Source organism: Oncorhynchus clarkii, chromosome 19 (assembly GCF_045791955.1).
Source record: "Oncorhynchus clarkii lewisi isolate Uvic-CL-2024 chromosome 19, UVic_Ocla_1.0, whole genome shotgun sequence".
NCBI lineage: Eukaryota > Metazoa > Chordata > Actinopteri > Salmoniformes > Salmonidae > Oncorhynchus > Oncorhynchus clarkii.
Window position 1 is genome coordinate 49862712 of NC_092165.1, and position 27441 is coordinate 49890152.

The 27441-nt window shown below is 46.1% G+C and overlaps 2 protein-coding genes across 2 annotated transcripts in view; both read right to left on the bottom strand.

The window, feature by feature from the left end:
* Window positions 1–8948, bottom strand: part of LOC139374512 (Usher syndrome 2A (autosomal recessive, mild)) — a 267344-nt gene extending 258396 nt beyond the window's left edge. Inside the window, exons 1-4 of the mRNA XM_071115513.1 lie at window positions 8905–8948; window positions 7823–7986; window positions 6988–7146; window positions 245–473 (exon numbers count right to left, since the gene is read on the bottom strand). Of these exons, the coding sequence (XP_070971614.1) occupies window positions 245–473; window positions 6988–7146; window positions 7823–7986; window positions 8905–8948 (596 nt within the window). The remainder of the gene's footprint in view (window positions 1–244; window positions 474–6987; window positions 7147–7822; window positions 7987–8904) is intronic.
* Window positions 8949–16669: 7721 nt separating this feature from the next.
* The window catches only part of LOC139374513 (usherin-like), a 42995-nt gene continuing 32223 nt past the window's right edge, over window positions 16670–27441 (bottom strand). The window contains exons 3-4 of the mRNA XM_071115514.1: window positions 18156–18272; window positions 16670–16789 (exon numbers count right to left, since the gene is read on the bottom strand). Coding sequence (XP_070971615.1) covers window positions 16670–16789; window positions 18156–18272 — 237 coding nt within the window. The remainder of the gene's footprint in view (window positions 16790–18155; window positions 18273–27441) is intronic.

A 27441-nucleotide genomic window follows, 5' to 3' on the forward strand; every position in this document is an offset into this window, starting at 1 on the left:
TCCACTGAGGTTAGATAGGACACCTAGAGGGGGTTTAGAATACTGGGTCCATACCACAAGAGGTTGGTGGCACCTTAATTGGGGAGGACAGGCTCATGGTTATGACTGGAGTGGAATCAGTGGAACGCTATCAAATACATCAAATTTACATCACATGATTTCCAGGTGTTTGATGCCATTCCATCTGCTCCGTTACGGACATTATTAAGAGCCGTTCTCCCCTCAGCAGCCCACTGGTCCATACCTCTCTTGTGGACCTGATGTGTTCTGTGGTCGGGTCCAGTTGAGGTTGGCTGTGGTCGGTCCTGGTCGGCCCACCAGAGTCAGAAGGATATGGTCAGGGTCCGGTGCGGCGGCCAGGGTCTGGTAATTGACCGGAACACTCACCGTCTGACCGTTAACGTTAGCCGTTACTAGCTGGTAAGAATAATCCATGAACGGAGACAAACCACTGTCCACATAAGTTACAGGGCCTAGGAGAGAGAAAAGACTTGAATGTGTGTGTGTGTGTGTGTGCGTGTGTGTGTGTTTGTGCGTGTGTGTCACCAAACCCAGTAAGAGGGTATGCTGGTGACCTCCAGATGACCTCCAGAGAAGACCATGTCATTAAAGACATGCTCTCTCACAGATGATTTTTTGAGATGGGCTGGAAAGACACTAAATGTCCAGTGTTGTATGAAAGACACAGCAGAGGTAACCTCTGGTACAAGTCTAAAACTGATAAGCCCCCAACATTTACACTAATGAATAAACCACTCAGAGTCTACTCTCATCACGAAACATATAGTTATCTTGGACATACATTTTATGTTGCTGGCGAGTGGGAACAAGTTGAGGAGCTCGTCCGTGTGTATTCAACCAGGCTTGATATGATTGACATTTCCACTCTGCCTGTGGTCATGAAGCTAGAAGCTGTGAGAGAGGTGGCCCTAGTAAAGATTAAACATCTGCTTGCACATGTGCCTCTCCCACAGAAGGTTCTGGGGGAAATTAATAACAAAACTGTTCAGGTGGTGAAAAAGTGGCAATGCTTCAACACACACACGACACGTGACTTTGTCTTCCTGAGCCAAAGAGAGGGGCGTTTAGGTGTCCCGAAGAGAGGGGCGTTTAGGTGTCCCGAAGAGAGGGGCATTTAGGTGTCCCGAAGAGAGGGGCGTTTAGGTGTCCCGAAGAGAGGGGCGTTTAGGTGTCCCGAATATTGAGTGGATTTACACTGCTACCAGACAGACTCACCTGTTGAACATGCTCAACAGTGACGATGTGACAGTTAAGGAGTTAGCCAGAGCCTCTTTCCTTCTGGACCTACGGAAGAGGAAGGTTCCCCTGGCCAGGGACACTGAGGACAACTTCCTGGGCTTCAGGAGGAAGGTTCCCCAGGCCAGGGACACTGAGGACAACTTCCTGGGCTTCAGGAGGAAGGTTCCCCTGGCCTGGGACACTGAGGACAACTTCCTAGGCTTCAAGAGGAAGGCCAATTTAAAATTGGACACTTGTGCTGTGTGCTTTGGAGTGTGGTCAGATTGGCCGGATCTCAATGGCCTGTGCAACCGGACTGGAGTGTAGCTCAGGTGGAAACGGACTGATATGCAAACTGAGTCAGTGACGGCCTCTGAAGCAGTTGTGGTCAGATCTCAGTGTTGTTGTGGAGACTTCTGTCACCCATGATGGAACATCTCATCCTACATCCAGGACAACACTCCTCGGTATCAGACGGATGCAGCTACTGCAACACTGGACTGGCCTGAGGCAACAGGGGAAACTCACTGCTCTGAACTGTGATGTCCACTCTGTCTCCCAGCTACTGCAACACTGGACTGGCCTGAGGCTGCAGGGGAAACTCACTGCTCTGAATTGTGATGTCCACTCTGTCTCCCAGCTACTGCAACACTGGACTGGCCTGAGGCTGCAGGGGAAACTCACTGCTCTGAACTGTGATGTCCACTCTGTCCCCCAGCTACTGCAACACTGGACTGGCCTGAGGCTGCAGGGTAAACTCACTGCTCTGAACTGTGATGTCCACTCTGTCTCCCAGCTACTGCAACACTGGACTGGCCTGAGGCTGCAGGGGAAACTCACTGCTCTGAACTGTGATGTCCACTCTGTCTCCCAGCTACTGCAACACTGAACTGTGATGTCCACTCTGTCCCCCAGCTACTGCAACACTGGACTGGCCTGAGGCTGCAGGGGAAACTCACTGCTCTGAACTGTGATGTCCACTCTGTCCCCCAGCTACTGCAACACTGGACTGGCCTGAGGCTGCAGGGGAAACTCACTGCTCTGAACTGTGATGTCCACTCTGTCCCCCAGCTACTGCAACACTGGACTGGCCTGAGGCTGCAGGGGAAACTCACTGCTCTGAACTGTGATGTCCACTCTGTCCCCCAGCTACTGCAACACTGGACTGGCCTGAGGCTGCAGGGGAAACTCACTGCTCTGAACTGTGATGTTCACTCTGTCTCCCAGCTACTGTAACACTGGACTGGCCTGAGGCTGCAGGGGAAACTCACTGCTCTGAACTGTGATGTCCACTCTGTCTCCCAGCTACTGCAACACTGAACTGTGATGTTCACTCTGTCTCCAGCTACGGCAACACTGGACTGGCCTGAGGCTGCAGGGGAAACTCACTGCTCTGAACTGTGATGTCCACTCTGTCTCCCAGCTACTGCAACACTGGACTGGCCTGAGGCAGCAGGGGAAACTCACTGCTCTGAACTGTGATGTCCACTCTGTCTCCCAGCTACTGCAACACTGGACTGGCCTGAGGCTGCAGGGGAAACTCACTGCTCTGAACTGTGATGTCCACTCTGTCCCCCAGCTACTGCAACACTGGACTGGCCTGAGGCTGCAGGGGAAACTCACTGCTCTGAACTGTGATGTCCACTCTGTCCCCCAGCTACTGCAACACTGGACTGGCCTGAGGCTGCAGGGGAAACTCACTGCTCTGAACTGTGATGTCCACTCTGTCTCCCAGCTACTGCAACACTGAACTGTGATGTTCACTCTGTCTCCCAGCTACGGCAACACTGGACTGGCCTGAGGCTGCAGGGGAAACTCACTGCTCTGAACTGTGATGTCCACTCTGTCTCCCAGCTACTGCAACACTGGACTGGCCTGAGGCTGCAGGGGAAACTCACTGCTCTGAACTGTGATGTCCACCCTGTCTCCCAGCTACTGTAACACTGGACTGGCCTGAGGCTGCAGGGGAAACTCACTGCTCTGAACTGTGATGTCCACTCTGTCTCCCAGCTACTGCAACACTGGACTGGCCTGAGGCTGCAGGGGAAACTCACTGCTCTGAACTGTGATGTCCACTCTGTCTCCCAGCTACTGCAACACTGGACTGGCCTGAGGCTGCAGGGGAAACTCACTGCTCTGAACTGTGATGTCCACTCTGTCTCTCAGCTACTGCAACTCTGAACTGTGATGTCCACTCTGTCTCCCAGCTACTGCAACACTGAACTGTGATGTCCACTCTGTCTCCCAGCTACTGTAACACTGGACTGGCCTGAGGCTGCAGGGGAAACTCGATGCTCTGGACTGTGATGTCCACTCTGTCTCCCAGCTACTGCAACACTGGACTGGCCTGAGGCTGCAGGGGAAACTCACTGCTCTGAACTGTGATGTCCACTCTGTCTCCCAGCTACTGCAACACTGAACTGTGATGTTCACTCTGTCTCCCAGCTACGGCAACACTGGACTGGCCTGAGGCTGCAGGGGAAACTCACTGCTCTGAACTGTGATGTCCACTCTGTCTCCCAGCTACTGCAACACTGAACTGTGATGTCCACTCTGTCTCCCAGCTACTGCAACACTGAAATGTGATGTTCACTCTGTCTCCCAGCTACGGCAACACTGGACTGGCCTGAGGCTGCAGGGGAAACTCGATGCTCTGGACTGTGATGTCCACTCTGTCTCCCAGCTACTGCAACACTGGACTGGCCTGAGGCTGCAGGGGAAACTCACTGCTCTGAACTGTGATGTCCACTCTGTCTCCCAGCTACTGCAACACTGGACTGGCCTGAGGCTGCAGGGGAAACTCACTGCTCTGAATTGTGATGCCCACTCTGTCTCCCAGCTACTGCAACACTGGACTGGCCTGAGGCTGCAGGGGAAACTCACTGCTCTGAACTGTGATGTCCACTCTGTCTCCCAGCTACTGTAACACTGGACTGGCCTGAGGCTGCAGGGGAAACTCACTGCTCTGAACTGTGATGTCCACTCTGTCCCCCAGCTACTGCAACACTGGACTGGCCTGAGGCTGCAGGGGAAACTCACTGCTCTGAACTGTGATGTCCACTCTGTCCCCCAGCTACTGCAACACTGGACTGGCCTGAGGCTGCAGGGGAAACTCACTGCTCTGAACTGTGATGTCCACTCTGTCTCCCAGCTACGGCAACACTGGACTGGCCTGAGGCTGCAGGGGAAACTCACTGCTCTGAATTGTGATGCCCACTCTGTCTCCCAGCTACTGCAACACTGGACTGGCCTGAGGCTGCAGGGGAAACTCACTGCTCTGAACTGTGATGTCCACTCTGTCCCCCAGCTACTGCAACACTGGACTGGCCTGAGGCTGCAGGGGAAACTCACTGCTCTGAACTGTGATGTCCACTCTGTCTCCCAGCTACTGCAACACTGGACTGGCCTGAGGCTGCAGGGGAAACTCACTGCTCTGAACTGTGATGTCCACTCTGTCTCCCAGCTACTGTAACACTGGACTGGCCTGAGGCTGCAGGGGAAACTCACTGCTCTGAACTGTGATGTCCACTCTGTCTCCCAGCTACGGCAACACTGGACTGGCCTGAGGCTGCAGGGGAAACTCACTGCTCTGAACTGTGATGTCCACTCTGTCTCCCAGCTACTGCAACACTGAACTGTGATGTTCACTCTGTCTCCCAGCTACGGCAACGCTGGACTGGCCTGAGGCTGCAGGGGAAACTCACTGCTCTGAACTGTGATGTCCACTCTGTCTCCCAGCTACTGCAACACTGGACTGGCCTGAGGCTGCAGGGGAAACTCACTGCTCTGAACTGTGATGTCCACTCTGTCTCCCAGCTACTGTAACACTGGACTGGCCTGAGGCTGCAGGGGAAACTCACTGCTCTGAACTGTGATGTCCACTCTGTCTCCCAGCTACGGCAACACTGGACTGGCCTGAGGCTGCAGGGGAAACTCACTGCTCTGAACTGTGATGTCCACTCTGTCTCCCAGCTACTGCAACACTGGACTGGCCTGAGGCCGCAGGGGAAACTCACTGCTCTGAACTGTGATGTCCACTCTGTCTCCCAGCTACTGTAACACTGGACTGGCCTGAGGCTGCAGGGGAAACTCACTGCTCTGAAATGTGATGTCCACTCTGTCTCCCAGCTACTGTAACACTGGACTGGCCTGAGGCTGCAGGGGAAACTCACTGCTCTGAACTGTGATGTCCACTCTGTCTCCCAGCTACTGCAACACTGAACTGTGATGTTCACTCTGTCTCCCAGCTACGGCAACACTGGACTGGCCTGAGGCTGCAGGGGAAACTCACTGCTCTGAACTGTGATGTCCACTCTGTCTCCCAGCTACTGCAACACTGGACTGGCCTGAGGCTGCAGGGGAAACTCACTGCTCTGAACTGTGATGTCCACTCTGTCTCCCAGCTACTGCAACACTGGACTGGCCTGAGGCTGCAGGGGAAACTCACTGCTCTGAACTGTGATGTCCACTCTGTCTCCCAGCTACTGCAACACTGAACTGTGATGTTCACTCTGTCTCCCAGCTACGGCAACACTGGACTGGCCTGAGGCTGCAGGGGAAACTCACTGCTCTGAACTGTGATGTCCACTCTGTCTCCCAGCTACTGTAACACTGGACTGGCCTGAGGCTGCAGGGGAAACTCACTGCTCTGAACTGTGATGTCCACTCTGTCTCCCAGCTACTGCAACACTGGACTGGCCTGAGGCCGCAGGGGAAACTCACTGCTCTGAACTGTGATGTCCACTCTGTCTCCCAGCTACTGTAACACTGGACTGGCCTGAGGCTGCAGGGGAAACTCACTGCTCTGAACTGTGATGTCCACTCTGTCTCCCAGCTACTGCAACACTGGACTGGCCTGAGGCTGCAGGGGAAACTCACTGCTCTGAACTGTGATGTCCACTCTGTCTCCCATTCCATGTACCAGAATTTTGCCATTGGCGAGAAGATTCTAACCTTTACTTTTAAGGCGAGGCTGTGAGTTATACCAACAAAATATAATCTAGCACTCTGGTACCCTGCAAACCATGAGCCATTTTGTGTTCTACATGAGTCAATTGTAATAGAGTCCATTGCCCATGTTGTGAATGGCTGCTGTTCATACAAGGATTTGTACATTGCTAGACATGACCGCCTTGTTGACCTGATAGCCATCGAAGTGAGACAAGTGGTCTCACAAACAGTACACGTGCATAAACATTCTTGCGTAAGGGGAAGCTGGTTTGACGTTGATTATGTGTTTTCCTGTGTGTCAAATACAGCAGATATTGTTGTTGTGAGGGAAGGCCAGGGAGAGGTGCTCATTTTGGAAGTGGGCTGCTCCTTGGACGGCTACATAGAGCAGGCCTTTGCTGAGAAGCTGTTTAAATACCAGCCCCTCGTGCCACGCTTGGACAGCCTCGGGTGGAGGTGCAAGCTGGTGGCTCTGATATTTGGCAGTCTCGGCCACATACACAGGCTTGCAGTGCGGTGCCTCCAGATTGAGGTCCTGACGAAAAGTAGGGCAAAGCAATTGGCTAGATACTGCTCTGTTTCAGCTGTTGTAGGCACCCTAGCTGTTTGGAGAAAGGGGTGCTTTATGCATACAGGGACCTTTGAAATGTCTGATCCTTTTTTTTGTCAATTTGATTGGTGGATTCAAATAAAGTATACAAAATGTGTGTGTGTGTGTGTGTGTGTGTGTGTGTGTGTGTGTGTGTGTGTGTGTGTGTGTGTTTGTGTGCCTGTGAATGTGAATGTGTGTGTACTTACTGAATGGGTAGTGTCTCTGCGTAGTGTGTATATGTAGGCCGTCCCTGAGCAGTGTGTAGTTGAGAGTGTGTGTGTTGGGCGCGTCAGGAGGCCTCCAGGTCAGGCGGATGGAGGTGGAGGTCAGGACTAACCCTACAGGACTGGGCTGCTGGATAGGAGCTGGGGTGAGGGGGGAAGGGGAGAGACAGAGAGCAAGGGAGGCAGGGTAGGGGAGAGAAGAAGAGAGAGAGAGGGATGTGGGAAATGGGAAGGGGTTGGGAGGGGATAAGAGAAAGAGGGGGAAGATACAATAACATTATTAACCACTGTGCATGTCTTATGCAACACAATAGACACAATAACAGGCTTGCGGGGTGTGTGTGTGTGTGTGTGTGTGTGTGTGTGTGTGTGTGTGTGTGTGTGTGTGTGTGTGTGTGTGTGTGTGTGTGTGTGTCTGCGTGTATGCGTGCGTGTCTGCATGCGTGTGTGTGCGTGCATGTCTGAGGGGTATTTTCCATTTGATCCATGGGGAGCGTCTTAGCATACTGAGGAGGCCCCAGAGAGCCAGTGTCCCTCTGTGAGTTTAATACTGTGTGTCTGTTCCATGTCAAGTTAGTGTCCGTGTGTCTAACTCAAAACAGCCCCTAGGCAGGGAAAGCACAGTAGGAGGAAATTACTCCCCACTAACACACACATCACACACATACTGTATGCATACACACAGACACACAGAATCCACAGACATCGAGAAAGAGATAGAGTACACACACAAATGCACACAACACACGCACATACATACAATGAATATAATATTATTTATAACCTATAAGACATAAAAGCATTGTCTTAACTCTACCTTTACTGCAGCCCAGGTGGTTGTCTGAGTCCAGGTGACTGGCTCCAGGGACACAGCGGTCACACTTGTCCCCCGTCACCAAGGCCTTACACTGGCATATCCCTGTCTCTGGGTGGCATGACCCATTCACCCCTCCAACGGAGTTACACACACATGCCTGGCACCTGGAAGAGGAGAATACAGAGGACATTGGTTTCACGTCACAAGCTCATAACGGAAATTAATTTCAAACCAGTCAGAATTACATACAAACATTTGTCAATTACTTTTACAAAACCTTCCATCTAACGTACGTGTGTGTGTGTGTGTGTGTGTGTGTGTGTGCTCTTCTCTGTCCCAATGGTGGAACCATCTTCCCCCTGAAGCTAGGACAGCAGAGTCCCTGCCCATCTTCCCCCTGAAGCTAGGACAGTAGTCCCTCCCCATCTTCCCCCTGAAGCTAGGGCAGCAGAGTCCCTGCCCATCTTCCCCCTGAAGCTAGGAAAGTAGAGTCCCTCCCCATCTTCCCCCTGAAGCTAGGACAGTAGTCCCTCCCCATCTTCCCCCTGAAGCTAGGACAGCAGAGTCCCTGCCCATCTTCCCCCTGAAGCTAGGAAAGTAGAGACCCTCCCCATCTTCCCCCTGAAGCTAGGACAGTAGAGTCCCTCCCCATCTTCCCCCTGAAGCTAGGACAGCAGAGTCTCTCCCCATCTTCCCGAAAACATCTGAAACCCTACCTCAACAAATGGTATTTTAAATAACCCCACCCAACGAAATAAAGAAATAAAAGAGAACTAACACTAACACTTATGCAAGCCAGTCAAGTTCTTCCACACTGATCTCAACAAGCCATGTCTGTATGGAGCTTGCTTTGTGTACAGGGGCATTGTCATGCTGAAACAAGAAAGGGCTTTCCCAAAACTGTTGCCACAATGTTGGAAGCACATAATTGTATGCTGTAGCATTAAGATTTCTCTCACTGGAACTAAGGGGCTGAGCCCAAACCACGAAAAACAGCCCCAGATCATTATTCCTCCTCCACCAAACTTTGCAGTCGGCACTATTCAGTCGGGCAGGTAGCGTTCTCCTGGCATCCGCCAAACCCAGATTCGTCCGTCGGACTGCCAGATGGCGAAGCGTGATTCATCACTCCAGAGAACGCATTTAAACTTTTGTTTATTTAAAAAAAAATATATATATATACAGTGCCTTGCGAAAGTATTCGGCCCCTTTGAACTTTGCGACCTTTTGCCACATTTCAGGCTTCAAACATAAAGATATAAAACTGTATTTTTTTGTGAAGAATCAACAACAAGTGGGACACAATCATGAAGTGGAACGACATTTATTGGATATTTCAAACTTTTTTAACAAATCAAAAACTGAAAAATTGGGCGTGCAAAATTATTCAGCCCCTTTACTTTCAGTGCAGCAAACTCTCTCCAGAAGTTCAGTGAGGATCTCTGAATGATCCAATGTTGACCTAAATGACTAATGATGATAAATACAATCCACAAGTGTGTAATCAAGTCTCCGTATAAATGCACCTGCACTGTGATAGTCTCAGAGGTCCGTTAAAAGCGCAGAGAGCATCATGAAGAACAAGGAACACACCAGGCAGGTCCGAGATAATGTTGTGAAGAAGTTTAAAGCCGGATTTGGATACAAAAAGATTTCCCAAGCTTTAAACATCCCAAGGAGCACTGTGCAAGCGATAATATTGAAATGGAAGGAGTATCAGACCACTGCAAATCTACCAAGACCTGGCCGTCCCTCTAAACTTTTAGCTCATACAAGGAGAATACTGAAGCTTTTTGTCCCAGGCTTGGCACTCCGGTACAGCCTGCCATGCGGTAGCGGAGAGAACAGTCTATGACTGGGGTGGCTGGGGTATTTGACCATTTTTAGGGCCTTCCTCTAACACCGCCTGGTGTAGAGGTCCTGGATGGCAGGCAGCTTAGCGCCAGTGATGTACTGGGTAGTACGCACTACAATCTGTAGTGCCTTGCGGTCAGAGGCCGAGCAATTGCCATACCAGGCAGTGATGCAACCAGTCAGTTGGTTCTCGATGGTGCAGCTGTAGAACCTTTTGAGGATCTCAGGACACATGCCAAATCTTTTTACTTTCCTGAGGGGGAATAGGCTTTGTCGTGCCCTCTTCACGACAGTCTTGGTGTGTTTGGACCATTCAAGTTTGTTGGTGATGTGGACACCAAGGAACTTGAGGCTCTCAACCTGCTCCACTACAGCCCCGTCGATGAGAATGGGGGCTTGCTCGGTCCTCTTTTTCCTGTAGTCCACAATCATCTCCTTAGTCTTGGTTACGTTGAGGGATAGGTTGTTATTCTGGCACCACGCGGCCAGGCCTCTGACCTCCTCCCTATAGGCTGTCTCATCGTTGTCGGTGATCAGGTTGTGTCATCTGCCAACTTGATGATGGTGTTGGAGTCGTGCCTGGCCATGCAGTCGTGGGTGAACAGGGAGTACAGGAGGGGACTGAGCACGCACCCCTGTGGAGCTAGAGTGTTGAGGATCAACGTGGCAGATGTGTTGCTACCTACCCTCACCATCTGGGGGCGGCCCGTCAGGAAGTCCAGGATCCCGTTGCAGAGGGAGGTGCTTAGTCCCAGGATCCTTAGCTTAGTGATGAGCTTAGAGGGTACTATGGTGTTGAACGCTGAGCTGTAGTCAATGAAAAGCATTCTCACATAAGTGTTCCTTTTGTCCAGGTGGGAAAGGGCAGTGTGGAGTGCAATAGAGATTGCATCATCAGTGGATCTGTTTGGGCGGTATGCAAATTGGAGTGGGTCAAGGGTTACTGGGATAATGGTGTTGATGTGAGCCATTACCAACCTTTCAAAGCACTTCATCACTACGGACGTGAGTGCTACGGGTCTGTAGTCATTTAGGCAGGTTGCCTTTGTGTTCTTGGGCACAGGGACAATGTTGGTCTGCTTGAAACATGTTGGTATTACAGACACCTGCCAGTTGCTCAGCACATGCCTGGAGCACACATCCTGGTAATCCATCTGGCCCAACAGCCTTGTGTATGTTGACCTGTTTTAAGGTCTTATACACGTTGACTACGAAGAGTGTGATCACACAGTCATCCGGAACAGCTGATGCTCTCATGCATGTCTCAGTGTTGCTTGCCTCGAAACGAGCAAAGAAGTGATTTAGCTTGTCTGGTAGGCTCGTGTCACTAGGCAGCTCGCAGCTGTGCTTCCCTTTGTAGTCTGTAATAGTTTGCAAGCCCTGCCACATAAGACGAGCGTCGGAGCCGGTGTAGTATGATTCAATCTTAGCCCTGTATAGCAGGTTTTCTTGTAAGCTTCCGGGTTTGAAATCGGCAGCTCTACCCTTTAGCTCAGTGTGAATGTTGCCTGTAATCCATGGCTTCTGGTTGGGGTATGTACGTACAGTCACTGTGGGGACGACGTCCTCGATGCACTTATTGATAAAGCCAGTGACTGATGTGGTGTAGTCCTCAATGCCATCAGAATAATCCCGGAACATGTTCCAGTCTGTGATAGCAAAACAGTCCTGTAGCTTAACATCTGCTTCATCTGACCACTTTTTTATAGACCGACTCACTGGTGCTTCCTGCTTTAATGTTTGCTTGAAAGCAGGAATCAGGAGGATAGAGTTGTGGTCGGATTTACCAAATGGGAGGGCGAGAGAGAGCTTTGTACGTGTCTCTGTGTGTGGAGTACAGGTGATCTAGAATTTTTTTTGATAGAAATTTGGTAGAACTGATTTAAGTTTCCCTGCATTAAAGTGGAGGTGTACCTGTGGATGTATTTCAAGGCCTACCTCCAAACTCAGTGCCTCTTTGCTTGACATCATAGGAAAATCAAAAGAAATCAGCCAAGACCTCAGAAAAAAATTGTTGACCTCCACAAGTCTTGTTCATCCTTGGGAGCAATTTCCGAACGCCTGAAGGTACCACGTTCATCTGTACGAACAATGGTACGCAAGTATAAACACCATGGGACCACGCAGCTGTCATACCGCTCGGGAAGGTGACTTGTTCTGTCTCTTAGAGATGAACGTACTTTGGTGCGAAAAGTGCAAATCAATCCCAGAACAACAGCAAAGGACCTTGTGAAGATGCTGGAGGAAACAGATACAAAAGTATCTTTATTCACAGTAAAACGAGTCCTATATCGACATAATAATAACTTCAGACATAACCTGAAAGGCCGCTCAGCAAGGAAGAAGCCACTGCTCCAAAACCGCTATAAAAATGCCAGACTATGGTTTGCAACTGCACATGGGGACAAAGATCGTACTTTTTGGAGAAATGTCCTCTGGTCTGATGAAACAAAAATAGAACTGTTTGGCCATAAGTTGAAGAACAGAATCCCAACTGTGAAGCACGGGGGTGGCAGCATCATGTTGTGGGGGTGCTTTGCTGCAGGCAGGACTGGTGCACTTCACAAAATAGATGGCATCATGAGGTGGGGAAATTCTGTAGATATATTGAAGCAATATCTCAAGACATCAGTCAGGAATTTAAAGCTTGGTCGCAAATGGGTCTTCCAAATTGACAATGACACCAAGCATACTTCCAAAGTTGTGGCAAAATGGCTTAAGGACTACAAAGTCAAGGTATTGGAGGGGCCATCACAAAGCTCTGACCTCAATCCTATAGAAAATTTGTGGGCAGAACTGAAAAAGCATGTGCGAGCAAGGAGGCCTCTACAAACCTGACTCGGTTACACCAGCTCTCTCAGGAGGAATGGGACAAAATTCCCCCAACTTATTGTGGGAAGCTTGTGGAAGGCTACCTGAAACATTTCACGCAAGTTAAACAATTTAAAGGCAATGCTGCCAAATACTAATTGAGTGTATGTAAACTTCTGACCCACTGGGAATGTGATGACTATTATTCTGACATTTCACATTCTTAAAATAAAGTGGTGATCCTAACTGACCTAAGACAGGAAGAGTTTACATGGATTAAATGTCGGGAATTGTGAAAAACTAAGTTTAAATATATTTGGCTAAGATGTAAATTTCCAACTTCAACTGTATGTTGAAGAGGGTGGGGCTTAAGCTGCATCCCTGTCTCACCCACCGGCTCTGTGGAAAGAAATGTGTGTTTTTTGACCATTTTAACCACACACTTGTTGTTTGTGTACATGGATATAATAATGTCGTATCTTTTTCTCCCGTCACCACTTTCCCACAATTTGTATAGCAGACTCTCATGCCAAATTGAGTCAAAAGCTTTTTTGAAATCAACAAAGTATGAGAAGACTTTGTCTTTGTTTTGGTTTGTTTGTTTGTGAATTAGGGTGTGCAGGGTGAATACATGGTCTGTTGTACGGTAATTTGGTAAAAGCCAATTTGACATTTTCTCAGTACATTGTTTTCACTGAGGAACTGTACAAGTCTGTTGTTAATGATAATGCAGAGGATTTTCCCAAGGTTGCTGTTGACGCATATCCCGCGGTAGTTATTGGGGTCAAATTTACGTCCAGTTTTATGGATTAAGGTGATTATTCATTGTTCCAAATATTGGGGAAGATGCCAAAGCTAAGGATGATGTTAAAGAGTTTAAGTATAGCCAATTGGAATTTGTGGTCTGTATGTTTTATCATTTCATTGAGGATACCATCAACAAAACAGGCCTTTTTGGGTTGAAGAGTTTGTATTTTCTCCTGTAGTTCATTCAACATAATTGGAGAATCCAGTGGGTTCTGGTTGTCTTTAATATTTGCTTCTAAGATGTGTATTTGATCATGTACATGTTTCTGCTGTTTGATCTTTGTTATAGAGCCAAAACGATTGGAGAAGTGTTTTACGCATACATCTCCATTTTGGATAGATAACTCTTCGTGTTGTTGTTTGTTTAGTGTTTTACAATTATCCCAGATGTGGTTAGAGTCTATGGATTCTTCAATTACACTGAGCTGATTTCTGACGTGCTCTTCCTTCATTATCTGTAGTGTATTTCTGTATTGTTTTAGTGATTCACCAAAGCGAAGGCGTAGACTCAGGTTTTCTGGATTTCTATGACTTTGATTGGAAAGTTTTCTAAATTTCTTTCTAAGGTTTCTGCATTCTTCATCAAACCATTTGTCCTTGTTGTTCATTTTCTTCAGTTTTCTGTTTGAATTTGTTTGATTTGATAGGGAAGCTGAGAGGTCAAATATACTGTTGAGGTTTTCTACTGTCTTCATTAAATATGGGGATTCTAGTGGGGGGATATAGTGGGGGGATGTAGCACACAGGAGGACATTATCCTCTGTTGAGATAATTTCCTTTTGAATTCCTAGCCAAATGTAAAATGTTCCTGTTTTGATTAATTTAATAGAGTGAGTTAGGTCTGCTCTATACCAAATCAGCATACCTCCTGAGTCCCTTCCCTGTTTCACACCTGGTAGTTTGGTGGATGGGACTACCAGCTCTCCGTAACCTAGAGGGCAACCAGTGGGTCCATCTCTATACCTCTCCTCCATCTCCATCTCCTCTCTGTCTCTCTCTCTCCCTATCTATTCTCGCTCTCTCTTTCTGTGCCATAATTTCTGAGAAGACAGAATGACATGTGTACTTAGGCTCTGTCCATACTTTCAGACTCTAGACAACTCTGTTTCATCAGCTACTGTATGTTTCAACTGAAGCCTTGGCTACTAACAGAAACACTGAACACACAAGGACCTTATGTGCTGTAAAGTGGGTTCCCTTATAAAACATCTCTCATTATCCGTGGTGTACTGTAGTCTGTTGGCAGTGGGAGGAGAGCTGTACATCTGAGAGGGTCAACATCAGGACGTGAATCCAAACACATGGAGGGAATTTGAGCGAGACTAAGACCACAGGAGATAGACCTTCCCTGCCTTTTCCCTGTCCAGCTAAGCGTCTTGTCTTCCTCTGCCGCACAAATTGTCATTCCCTGCCAAGCTAACTTCTCTATTGTTCCACACCTGTCACAACTAGAGCTAACATCTCCTAGCATCAGAAGGCCTGTCATCTTTATCTGTGTGTGTATGGGTGTCTGAGGAGGGACTGTGTGTGTGTGTGTGTGTGTGTGTGTGTGTGTGTGTGTGTGTGTGTGTGTGTGTGTGTGTGTGTGTGTGTGTGTGTGTGTGTGTGTGTGTGTGTGTGTGTGTGTGTGTGTGTGTGTGTGTGTGTGTGTGTGTGTGTGTGTGTGTGTGTGTGTGTGTGTCTGTGTCTGTGTCTGTGTGTCTGTGTGTAGAGATGAGATGTAAACAGGATAGAGGATGGAGAAGAGCAGCTCTAAAGGTCCAGGGTTTTGGATGCGGGCTTCTTAAGCGTGTGGAAACAGCATTAGGCCTACTGAAACACAGAGCAGTGTTGCTTTGATGATGGCGGGATGCCTTTTTCTCTCTCTCTCCTCTTCTCTTCTCTTTGTCTCTTTTGCCTTCTCTTACTCCTTTTCCAGATCCTTTGTCTATTTTTCTTTTATTTTCTAATTTCTACACTCCCACCATTTCTGAGTGATCGTAACGCCCCAATCCCTGTCATGGCAAGCGAACCAGAGCTGAAGGAGTTAAATGTTTAATTACATTCAGAATAGGGAGAACAACTAAGAAGAGAGAGGAATACAGGGTCCATATTCACAAAGCGTCTCACAGTAGGAATGCTGATTTAGGATCAGGTTTGCCTTTTAGATAATAAAGGATGGACTAGGGGGACTTGATCCTAGATCAGCACTTCTCTCCTACTCTGAGACGCTCTATAAATGTGAGCCTTGATGTATATTGTATTCTTACTCTGTACATATCCATCTAATGAGAAGATTCCCACTGTGATAATTGAAAGGGTTGTCCACGACGAGGATCCATCCTAGCATCTACCTTTGGTCTTAAATTATTCAATGTGGGGCTGTAGACCAAAATATCTTGGTCGACCAAAAGTCGTCTGTTCTTTCGAGCAATCGATTGGTGTAAATTTTAAAACGTGAATTTTTCCATATATAGACACACCCTACGGAGCGTGAGTCATTTGTGTTTTATTTCATCAAACCGTGTTGTTAGTGTCAGACAAGCTCAATGAATATAGAGCTTGTCTGACACTAACAACACGGTTTGATGAAATAAAACACAAATGACTCAAGAGGGAGCGAGAGATAACCAGAAGAGAAAAACATTAACCTGACCATCCTCCTCCCGCTCCTACTGGCTTTCGTAGATTATGCCATTACTCTCCTGAAGTAGCCAGTAATTGGGTACACGAGGAGTTGGCAACCTTTCTCATGTGGAATTCCGATTTATCTTTGCATTTCTACTGATCTGTGTGCCAGTTATGGTTTTCATTTGCACATTTTCGTGGAACAATTCTATTGCATTTATAATAATGTATTTTGCCATTGCCAACTATGTAAAAATAGCCTACATAAAGCCAACAAATAAAAACATTGCAGCCTGCAGGTTGAAAATATCCTGATCAAAATAAATATCCTATAAATCACATTGGCTACACTGTTCCCTGGTCAGCATCTACGGCACAGATCAGTGTGGGTGAACAATACTGCTGACCACTAATATGATCCAATCATGGGCTGATGCTAACTGAGTGTAAATCACTGTTCAATAGCAGATGAGCAGTATGACAGTGTAGCTGAAACCATTGATCATTACTTTACACTAGAGCAGTGGTCCCCAACCAGAGTCCAGATCACTTTCGTAGTCAAAAAACAAGCCGAGATCTAGTTGTTGTAGCACTTGAGAGGGACAGCTGAGCATACATTTAAACAATTAACAAATCATTTGCTTTTTTATTTTACTGGACTGATGGTGCCTGCATCTGTCATGATGCTTTCAGCACAACTGGGAACTCGAGGGAAAAAACGAGGTCAAATCATGATGTCAGTCATCTCCAGGCCGAAAAGTCAGAGCTCTAGAAAGATGCCAGAGTTTCCGAGTTGGAAGTTGGATGACCGTTCAAAGGGATTTTTGCCAGTCGGATCTCCTTTTTATTGTAGATCACAGTGGCCTTGAACGCACTGAAGTCGGAAGTCTGAGATTTCCGAGTTCACAGTTTTTTTGAACACATAATTTAGTCACAACGGAGGGAGGGAGAGAGCAGCAGAGGGTCTGCCTCTCATGGTCCATGCTCTCTCCTTCTTTTCCTCCAGTGAGACTCACAAGAGAGAGGGGACACCGTTTTCCACCTGATGGCAAAACTCGAGTCGCAACGCATCTGTCTCATGTACAAATTCATGCTATTCCTATGACCAGAGATATTCAAATAGACGAGCTGCTAATAATAATAAAACGCAGGGCTATCCATACACTTTCTAAGTCATTCATTGCAACTGAAGTGCAAGTGGAAGTAGGGAGAAGCATGTTTTATGTTTTGTAATAGTGTTGAATAAAAACAGTGTTGACAGTGCTCAAACAGCAGCAGCTCTTCCCTGTATTCTTTGATAGACTGGCTCTGGTCATGTTTTTTTAAATAATGAAATCTCATGTAGGCTCCTATCAAACTTTGCTGTGGCCAGGGTCGTGGAAGCTGTAGTGTGATTTGAGTGATTTGAGCTATCCGATTGGCCAGCGCAGTGGGCAAACTCAATTTAGCCACAGATCTCCCAGGTAGGCAGGGTTTTGCCTTTCAAACAGACTAAATGGTTCAAAATGGAACCCTTTGCCTGCCTGGTGTGCAGGGCTTCTGAATCAAGTGCACCTACTGCCAACAGTACAACCCGTAAAAAGGAATGCAAGCCTTTATCATTGGCTTTTCTACAGAAATGTTTGATGATCGACTAGGAATGCCTTGAAGATCGACCAGTCGATCAGTCGGTGACCAGCGCACTAAAGATTTCATTCTCTGTTGTCGATCATTTTCAGTGTGTTTCTATTGACCCTGATGGAGGCTGTAAAGGAAATACCTGACACGATTGATCATTTTCAGTGTGTTTCTATTGACCCTGATGGAGGCTGTAAAGGAAATACCTGACACGATTGATCATTTTCAGTGTGTTTCTATTGACCCTGATGGAGGCTGTAAAGGAAATACCTGACACAATTGATCATTTTCAGTGTGTTTCTATTGACCCTGATGGAGGCTGTAAAGGAAATACCTGACACAATTGATCATTTTCAGTGTGTTTCTATTGACCCTGATGGAGGCTGTAAAGGAAATACCTGACACGATTGATCATATTCACTTCAAAACACTTTCTTGTGTGATTCTTAGCTCATAACCCCTCTGGGGGAGTCTATCTATGCCCTAGTTGCATGGATCTACCTTAATGTTGCAATTAGTTCCTACAACCATGTATTTCCATGGTCTTTCCCTAGGCAGGTGTACATACCATGTACTATAAGTAATGTATATATGCATCATGTGTTATCTTGTTGTTACCGTTAGAGCTCAGTCCGACTCTCATGGTACTGTCCATTCTGATGTCAGAGATGGGTGAGGTCAGAGGTCGAGTGTCAAAGGGCGTGCCGTCCTCCTCCAGTCCATCCAGGAAGAGACTGACGCTTTTGCCATGCACCTGTGGACCAATTAGAATGCACAATTATTCTGTGGATCAAACATAACTCCATGTTACTTTGTCCTTGACACTGTACATTACTTTATTCTGTCCTTGACACTGTACACAACTTTATTCTGTCCTTGACACTGTACATTACTTTATTCTGTCCTTGACACTGTACATTACTTTATTCTGTCCTTGACACTGTACATTACTTTATTCTGTCCTTGACACTGTACATTACTTTATTCTGTCCTTGACACATTTTAATTCAGTTTTATACAGTGAAGCGTTAAAAAGTTAACATTTCAATGACAAAGTTTGAACCATCTCCTGGTCCTTGTCCTGATACAAGCTTTATAAGGAGTATCTAACAGTGTGGGGATCCTGTCCCTGAAGGAGAGTAAGATGTATAGCCCAGCAGCCTTCAGGATTCAGTCTGAGTGAATTATACACAGTGATAATCTTCCAGTTTATTTTCCTACCAGAAACCCCCTCATTCTAAAACCTCAGCCACAAATGAGCTTCCTGTTGACCAAAACCACTCTTCACCCCAGCCATGAATATTAAAACACAAACACAGTCAAAGCAACTGCTTCCATTCAGATCAAAACTCCAGAGAAATATGTTCATAGACCTTAGAAAACTTCAACGTCCCCCTCTCTTCTCTCTTTCTCCCCTCTCTTCTCTCTTTCTCCCCTCTCTCTCAAAATGTTTGTCTATCCCCCTCTCCCACTCTTGCTGTGTCTGGCTAGCATGCTCTGTGGTAGCACAGATAAAACCACTCTCTCTTTTCTAACACATTCCCCCTCTCTCTCAAGTGTTTTCTATCCGCCTCTTCTCTCCTCGCTTCTTTAGAGGAGTTGAAAAAGGTGCAGGGGAAATAAGTCTGGCCCAAAACGTCTTTGTGGATGAAGGCAAGGCGGCACTCGGCTCGACTCAACAACTGTCTGTCTGGAAGATACTTAAGACTTGCACTTTCATGACGGCTGATTGAAGACAGCGGAGACGGCGAGAGAGAGAGAGACGGAAAGACGGAGAAAGAGAAGGACGTAGAGAGAAGTCCGCTCTTGGAATCTGTAACCAGCCAATGGCATGCGTGGAGATCTGAAGAGTTGTCATGGTGATGTAAATGAATTGGGAAGAGCTTCATCCTGCTTAGCGCCACGCGCCCCTTTGAAACCCCAAACTCCTTTGTTCGTTTTAGAAAATGTTTTTTTTTCTCTTCTTATTTTTTTTAACCTCTTTGCTGCCTTCGTTCTTTTTTCAACTACTGTTGCTTCAAGAGACCCTCGAGTTTCTTCTTTCCCCCACTTCTATTTCTCACCTGTCCCATTGACAGCAGGTGCTATAGAGAGCGGCCCAGATTAACACCTGTCTATCACCTGCCTCCTACCTGTCTTTCTTACCTGTCTCTCTCTCAGCTGTAGGCTATCTGCCTCTCTCACCTTTCTCTCACTCACGTCATCTCTCACAGCCAGTCCATTGAATGTAGCTGTGCAGTAGAACAGTGTGTTTTACAGGCCCAGATTAACCCAAGGCCTGGCCAGTGCCAGTGGAAAGCTTTTAATGACTCACTGAGTACCGATCACTGGACACTGGCAAATAAACAGCTTTAAAAGCTCTCCGCTTTCAGTGTGTGTTTGTGTGTAAGTGTATGTGTGTACATTTTGTGTGTGTGTGTATGTATGGGTGTGTGTATGTGTGAGCGTGTGTGTATGTATGGGTGTGTGTATGTGTGTGTGTGTGTGTGTGTGTGTGGTAGAACGTCCCATTGTCTGACCTGTCCCTCTGACCTATCTGCTGATGTAACAAGGCTGGGTTGGGAGTCAGTTATCTGCTGTGGACTGTGATCTTGGACGGACGGGCGGGCGGGCGGGCGGACGGACGGACAGACAGACAGACAGACAGATGTAGGGACAGAGCATAGCGAGAGAGAGAGAGAGAGAGAGAGAGAGATATCGAGGTAGTAATAAGCTGAGTCTTTATGTCAGTGTGAATGATAAGGCTGTTCCTGTTGTGTGAATCTGTTTTAGAGTCATTTCCCAGTTAGCTCTCTCTGATTTTGTATGGACTACCTTTACAAACATTATAGGCCTTTATAAAGGTTGCAAAATTCCTGTAACTTTCCCAAATTCCCAGGTTTTTCAGAAATCCTGATAGGCGGATTCCGGATTTCCTGCTTAATCCCTCTGTTGTGTCTTTACTATCATTAACTGAAGACTTATAGTTTTTATCAAAGATTCTCTGTAATTAGTATTACGCGATCAACTGATTAATCACGTAACTAGGAAGTAGGGGCACCAAGGAAAAATATTCAGATTACAAAGTTATCATTTCCTAAAATAACTTTTCAGATATTTTATCTGATCAATTAGTCTTTGAATTAATGAATTATTTACTGTACCTCACGTTAGTCTCATTCGGGACGTAGTAAATTGTTGGTTATCTGCACGAACACAGTCTTCACTATGAGTCATCCATACATCAATTGTCTTAAATAATTTATTTATTACTAACTAAGTTATTCACAGACATACATAAACAAACAAACAAACAAACAAGGTTAAATGTGGTTACATGAAATGATAGGAGAATGTGCCCTAGTGGGCTAAACCGGCATGGCGGATTGTTCGACAAAAGGGGAAGTGGGGGTCGACTAAGAAGTCACTACAGAGTGATAATTATAACAAATTAACCTTTTGTAACTAGGAGGTAGTATTTTCATTTTTGGATAAAAAACGTTCCTGTTGTAAACGGGATATTTTGTCACGACAAGATGCTCGACTATGCATATAATTGACAGCTTTGGATAGAAAACACTCTAACGTTTCCAAAACTGCAAAGTGAGTGTGAGTGCAACAGAACTGATGTTACAGGCGAAATCCAGATAAAAATCCAATCAGGAAGTGCCCCATATTTTGAAAGCGCTGCATGCCAATGACTCCTTATATGGCTGTGAATGGGCTACGAATGAGCTTACGCTTTCTACATATTCCCCAAGGTGTCTACAGCATTGTGACGTCTATTTACGCATTTATGTTGAAGAATAGCCGTAAGGGACCACATTGAGCAAGTGGTCACATGATGGCACCCGCAGAAAATCTTGCGTAAAGTACAGAAGTAGCCATTATTTCAATCGCTTCTAATGAGAAACCAATTGTCCCGGTGGATATATTATCGAATAGATATGTGAAAAACACCTTGAGGATTGATTCTAAACAACGTTTGCCATGTTTCTGTCGACATTATGGAGCTAATTCTGAAAAAAAGTTTAGTGCTGTAGTGACCGCATTTTCCGGTCGATTTCTCAGCCAAACGTGAAAAACAAACGGAGCTATTTCGCCTACAAAAATAATATTTTGGTAAAAAAGGAACATTTGCTATCTAACTGGGAGTCTCGTGAGTGAAAACATCCAAAGTTCTTCAAAGGTAAATGATTTAATTTGATTGCTTTTCTTATTTTCGTGAAAATGTTATTTTCGTGAAAATTTTCTAGGGATATTTATGTCTGCTGCGTTATGCTAATGAGTTTGAAGCGATGATTACGCTCCCGGATCCAGGATCGGTAGTATCAAGAAGTTAAATGCTAATCCTTTACACATGAACGCTCACTCATTCGGGAACAATTGCAATAAATATATACATTTACGCTCAGTGTGTCGTCTTGATCGCTGGTGAAAAGTTTGTGTCTTTCGTAGAATTGTCCGTCTCTCTCCCTCTCTCTCTCGGTCTTGGTTAGAGGGGATCGTTCAAAGTGACATTCGTTATAGAATGGATGTTTCAGCGGTTGTCGTTCTTCGCGTTCAATGATACCGAATTTCTAGCTGCAGACTAGCAATTAGCATTAAAGACTTGTTCTTATTCTGTCGGTATCGATAGTCTAAGAGTTTAACCACATGGTATGGTTAAAAGATTCAGCAATGGTCTACAACCTTTGTCCTCCTAATGGAGAAAAACATGGTCTGCAACTGTTAGCCATCTCGTAATTGAGGTAAGCTAGGTCTGCTGATAATTTCTCAAAGTTGGGTTTTATTGGGAATTGCAGAAAAGGTTCTGTCCCAGGATGCCTGACCCTAACTGGGCTCAGGGGCGGTCCAGGATGTCTGACCCTAACTGGGCTCAGGGGCGGTCCTCTGATTTAGTTCAAATCAAAAGGGAATTGTATTTTTCTTCATTAAACAGTCCAAAATCATATTACACCTTTATACAAACAGTATCATACTCACTCATTCATCTTATACAACAATTAGATGTAAACCTCATATCTGAGGCTATTATATAAACAGCGTTATGATAATGTGGCCACACCGTCTCCCATGAGCTTCCCCAAGTTGTGACAAACGGACCAGTTCGTAGCTGGATTCTTCACCGATCTTTTATACTTTCTCCGGAACATGACATTTGTTCGTACCTCAAGTTCTGTTAGGTGGAAGGATTTCCTTTGTTCTCCATGAAAATCTACCCTCTCTATACTGTGTGTCCATGAGGAGATCCTCAGGAATTTATCTCTCTGACCACAGCAACCTAATTGAAGGAGGAAAGGGGGAGGCAGGGAGAGGGGGATGGGCTTGCTATACCCAAAGAGGCCAACGTCATGACACCTCCCTTTGGGGAAAATCACAGAATTTTACTTAATATTTAGTTATACGCTGTGTCATGACGTTGGCCTGTTGGGGGAGGTGTATTTTGATTTATTTCACCTTTATTTAACCAGTTAGGCTAGTTGAGAACAAGTTCTCATATGCAACTGCGACTTGGCCAAGATAAAGCATAGAAATTTGACACATACAACAACACAGGGAGTTACACATGGAATAAACAAAACATAGTCAATAATACAGTAGAACAAAATAAAACAAAAACGTCTATGTACAGTGAGTGAAAATGAGGTAAGATAAGGGAGTTAAGGCAATAAATAGGCCATGGTGGCGAAGTAACTTCAATATAGCAATTAAACACTGGAATGGTAGATGTGCAGAAGATGAATGTGCAAGTAGAGATACTGGGGTGCAAAGGAGCAAGATAAATAAATAAATACTGTATGGGGATGAGGTAGGTAGATAGATGGGCTGTTTACAGATGGGCTATGTACATGTGCAGTGATCTGTGAGCTGCTCTGACAGCTGGTGCTTCAAGCTAGTGAGGGAGATATGAGTCTCCAGCTTCAGAGATTTTTGCAGTTTGTTCCAGTCATTGGCAGCAGAGAACTGGAAGGAAAGACGACCAAAGGAGGAATTGGCTTTGTGGATGACCAGTGAGATATACCTGCTGGAGCGCGTACTATGAGTGGGTGCTGCTATGGTGACCAGTGAGCTGAGATAAGGTGGGGCTTTACCTAGCAGAGACTTGTAGATAACCTGTAGTCAGTGGGTTTGGCGACGAGTATGAAGCGAGGGCCAACCAACGAGAGCGTACAGGTCGCAATGCAATCACCGAAGTCGAGGATCGGTAGGATGGTCAGTTTTACGAGGGTATGTTTGGCAGCATGAGTGAAGGATGCTTTGTTGCGATATAGGAAGCCAATTCTAGATTTAATTTTGGATTGGAGATGCTTAATGTGAGTCTGGAAGGAGAGTTTACAGTCTAACCAGACACCTAGGTATTTGTAGATGTTCGTTCACGTATTCTAAGTCAGAGCCGTCCAGAGTAGAGATGCTGGACAGACGAGCAGGTGCGGGCAGTGATTGGTTGAATAGCATAGTTATACTTGCGTTGAAGAGCAGTTGGAAGCCACGGAAGGAGAGTTGTATGGCATTGAACCTCGTCTGGAGGTTAGTTAACACAGTGTCCAAAGAGGGGCCAGAAGTATACAGAATGGTGCCGTCTGCGTAGAGGTGTACCAGAGAATCACCAGCAGCAAGAGCAACATCATTGATGTATACATAGAAGAGAGCCAAACCCTGTGGCACCCCCATAGCAACTGCCAGAGGTCCAGACAACAGGCCCTCTGATTTGACACACTGAACTCTATCAGAGAAGTAGTTGGTAAACCAGGCGAGGCAATCATTTGAGAAACCAAGGCTGTCGAGTCTGCCAATAAGAATGTGGTGATTGACAGAGTCGAAAGCCTTGGCCAGGTCGATGAATACGGCTGCACAGTAATGTCTCTTATCGATGGCGGTTTAGGACCTTGAGCGTGGCTGAGGTGCACCCATGACCAGCTCTGAAACCAGATTGCATAGCGGAGAAGATACAGTGGGATTCGAAATGGTCGGTAATCTGTTTGTTAATTTGGCTTTCAAAGACCTTAGAAAGACAAGGTAGGATAGATATAGGTCTGTAGCAGTTTGGGTCTAGAGTGTCACCCCCTTTGAAGAGGGGGTGACCCTCCATAAATACCTTTCCCCCTTTTTCTCTCCACTCTACAGAAAGGACTCTTGGAAAGCCCTTTGTTAACATAGAGAGAGTATTGTAACATCAACAGGTTGGGGAAAAGAACACTCTCAACCAGTTGAAAGTGTCTGTTGGTACTTAAAGAACATGATGTCAGATCAGTAGTCGTCTGAGACATTATTACTGATGATAGGATGACAAACTGTATCCTGGAAAGTCTACACATTCTAGTTATCAGATTCACATGCAACTGTTGTGCAATTTAAATGTTGAAATATGAAACTATTTGTGAAAAGATTAAATGTAATTTTATCTTTTAAAATTAGAGAATTGTTTTCATAAGTAAAATATGCTAAATCAGTGGCGACGCCCACATGAATAGGCATTGGTTGGAAAGGATGAACCAACCCCTTTTGTACATTTCTATAAGAGCCACCTTGACCCAATTCACGGTGAACTAAGCCAACCTCAGCGTGAGCTCTGGTTGCGAATGGTTGAACAACCACAACCTAAGGAAATTAACCTTGTGTTCCCGATGACGTGGGACCGATGTCCATACATTTAGAAGGGGCCGAATTTCAACGTGGAGGTGACGATCGCCACGCTGGATGGATGAATTTGACTACACCAACCAGAATATAGCATGAGCTTATAGTATGGCAACTTGGTATGAACTCTGAACTCTTATTCACTAAAGAAGTGATACATCCTAGGCGTCGAGTCATCAGCAGCAGCTGTAAACGTGCGTGGCCTAGGAAAGGACGGACAATTTCTTCAGAACGACAGGGTACTACAACGTATCCGCCCAGAAATATTCTTCAAAGGACAAGGGAGTTCTCTGCTGGGCAACCCAGCCTTCCATCTTCGACAAATCTATCGAAGCGCAGCTCAGAGTAAATATATGTCTTGCGTTTTCCTTTTACCGAATGGGCGGATTTTTAGAATGCATAAGATTCTGTATTTACGATGGCATAGCTTCATAAGGTCCGATAGAGACCCTTTTGTTCCTCAGTCTTCCCGCGCTTTCATTAAAACACAACCCCCTTTCTTTGTGTAACGTGCCGTCATATCGGTTTTGTCCGCTAGGGACGTTTCTTTTATGACATAATTAGTCATCAATATATGATCCATCCTGTGTAGATGTAATTCTGTGTGATTATTTAGGTATTTAGTAAATACATAATTAAACCAAATGTTGTATTGCTGATTCAACTTGTTAGCCAGGGTTCATGAAGACAACCAAGAATTCTACGACGTTCAGATGAGACTAAATAAGGTGACGATTAATAATTGACTGCTATTGATATAAAAGATTACCAGGTCTTTAAGAGTTTATTCGGAAGACAATAGCTCTATAAACGTTCTTCCGTGGTGCCCCGACTTCCTAGTTAATTACATTCACATGATTAGTTTAGGTAATATTAAGGTAGTTGGTAATATTAAGGTAATCAGGTAATATTATTTACAGAGAATTTATTTCATAAAATAGCATGTGATATCATTTAATCCATAGTAAAGACACGACAGCTGTTTTTAAATGAGATCCCATATGGGCTGATTTGGCAACAGAAGATATTCAGAGGAGTGAATCCGAGCAGGTTTGTATCAGATCTACCCTACATTAGTTTATTAGAATGCTCGACACACAGAGGAAGGGAATTATTCTATATTTACATTGATGTCAGTTAGCAGACAGCCTTATCCAGAGCGTATTACAATAAATGCATTGAGCTGAGGATGTGTAAATACATTACTGTGCAAACAGGCCGGGAACAGACGGAGAGCTTAAGATTTCTATTAGGATGTATGATATTAGTGGGTATTAGGACTGAACATTAGAACAGATGCCCTTTCCTGCTGCCCTGCAGATGACACTAGCTCAATAGAGAAGCCTGTCATAAGCACACACACACACACACACACACACACACACACACACACACACACACACACACACACACACACACACACACACACACAGTGGATAGAGAGGCCTCTGACTCTGACACACACACACGCACGCAAACACACACACACACACACACACACACGCACGCACGCACACACACACAGTGGATAGAGAGGCCTCCAACTCTGACATACACACACACGCACAGACGTCACACGCACAGGATACAGAGGCCTGTGTCTCTGACACCCCAAACAAGCCCCTGCGGCCTTCGCTGACCTAGCTCAGCCCCCTCCTCTACCCTTCCACTCCTCTCCCCCACTGTGACTGACACACCACTCACTGATAACACACTCTCATTCCAGGGCTGGGAGAGCTGTCAGAGGGGAGAGAGACACTCAACAGGGGAAGGAGGGATGGAGGGAGGGAAGAAGGGATGGAGATATCATGAGGAGAGATACTCCTGTGCTGCTGGATGAGGCTACGGACCGACACACACACACACACACACACACACACGCCCGCATTCCTCTCCATGTTTTATTTATGGTTCTGTCTCGTCCTCTCTGTGTGATTGACTCTTATCATTTAAATGAAGCAGAAATGTTTTCCTGTTTATAATTTGTAACATTATCACAGGTTTTAGTATAAAGCAGGGCCAGGGCCAAGAGAGGAGTGAAATATCACTGTCTGAAAAGAGAGGAGGGGGAGGAGGATAAAGAAATCCAGAATATACACAAAGAGAGAGGTATAGAGGAGAGAGGGAAGGAGAGAGGTATAGAGGAGAGAGGGAAGGAGAGAGAGGTACAGAGGAGAGAGGGAAGGAGAGAGAGGTACAGAGGAGAGAGAGGTATAGAGGAGAGAGGGAAGGAGAGAGAGGTACAGAGGAGAGAGAGGTATAGAGGAGAGAGGGAAGGAAGGAGAGAGAGGAATAAAGAGGAG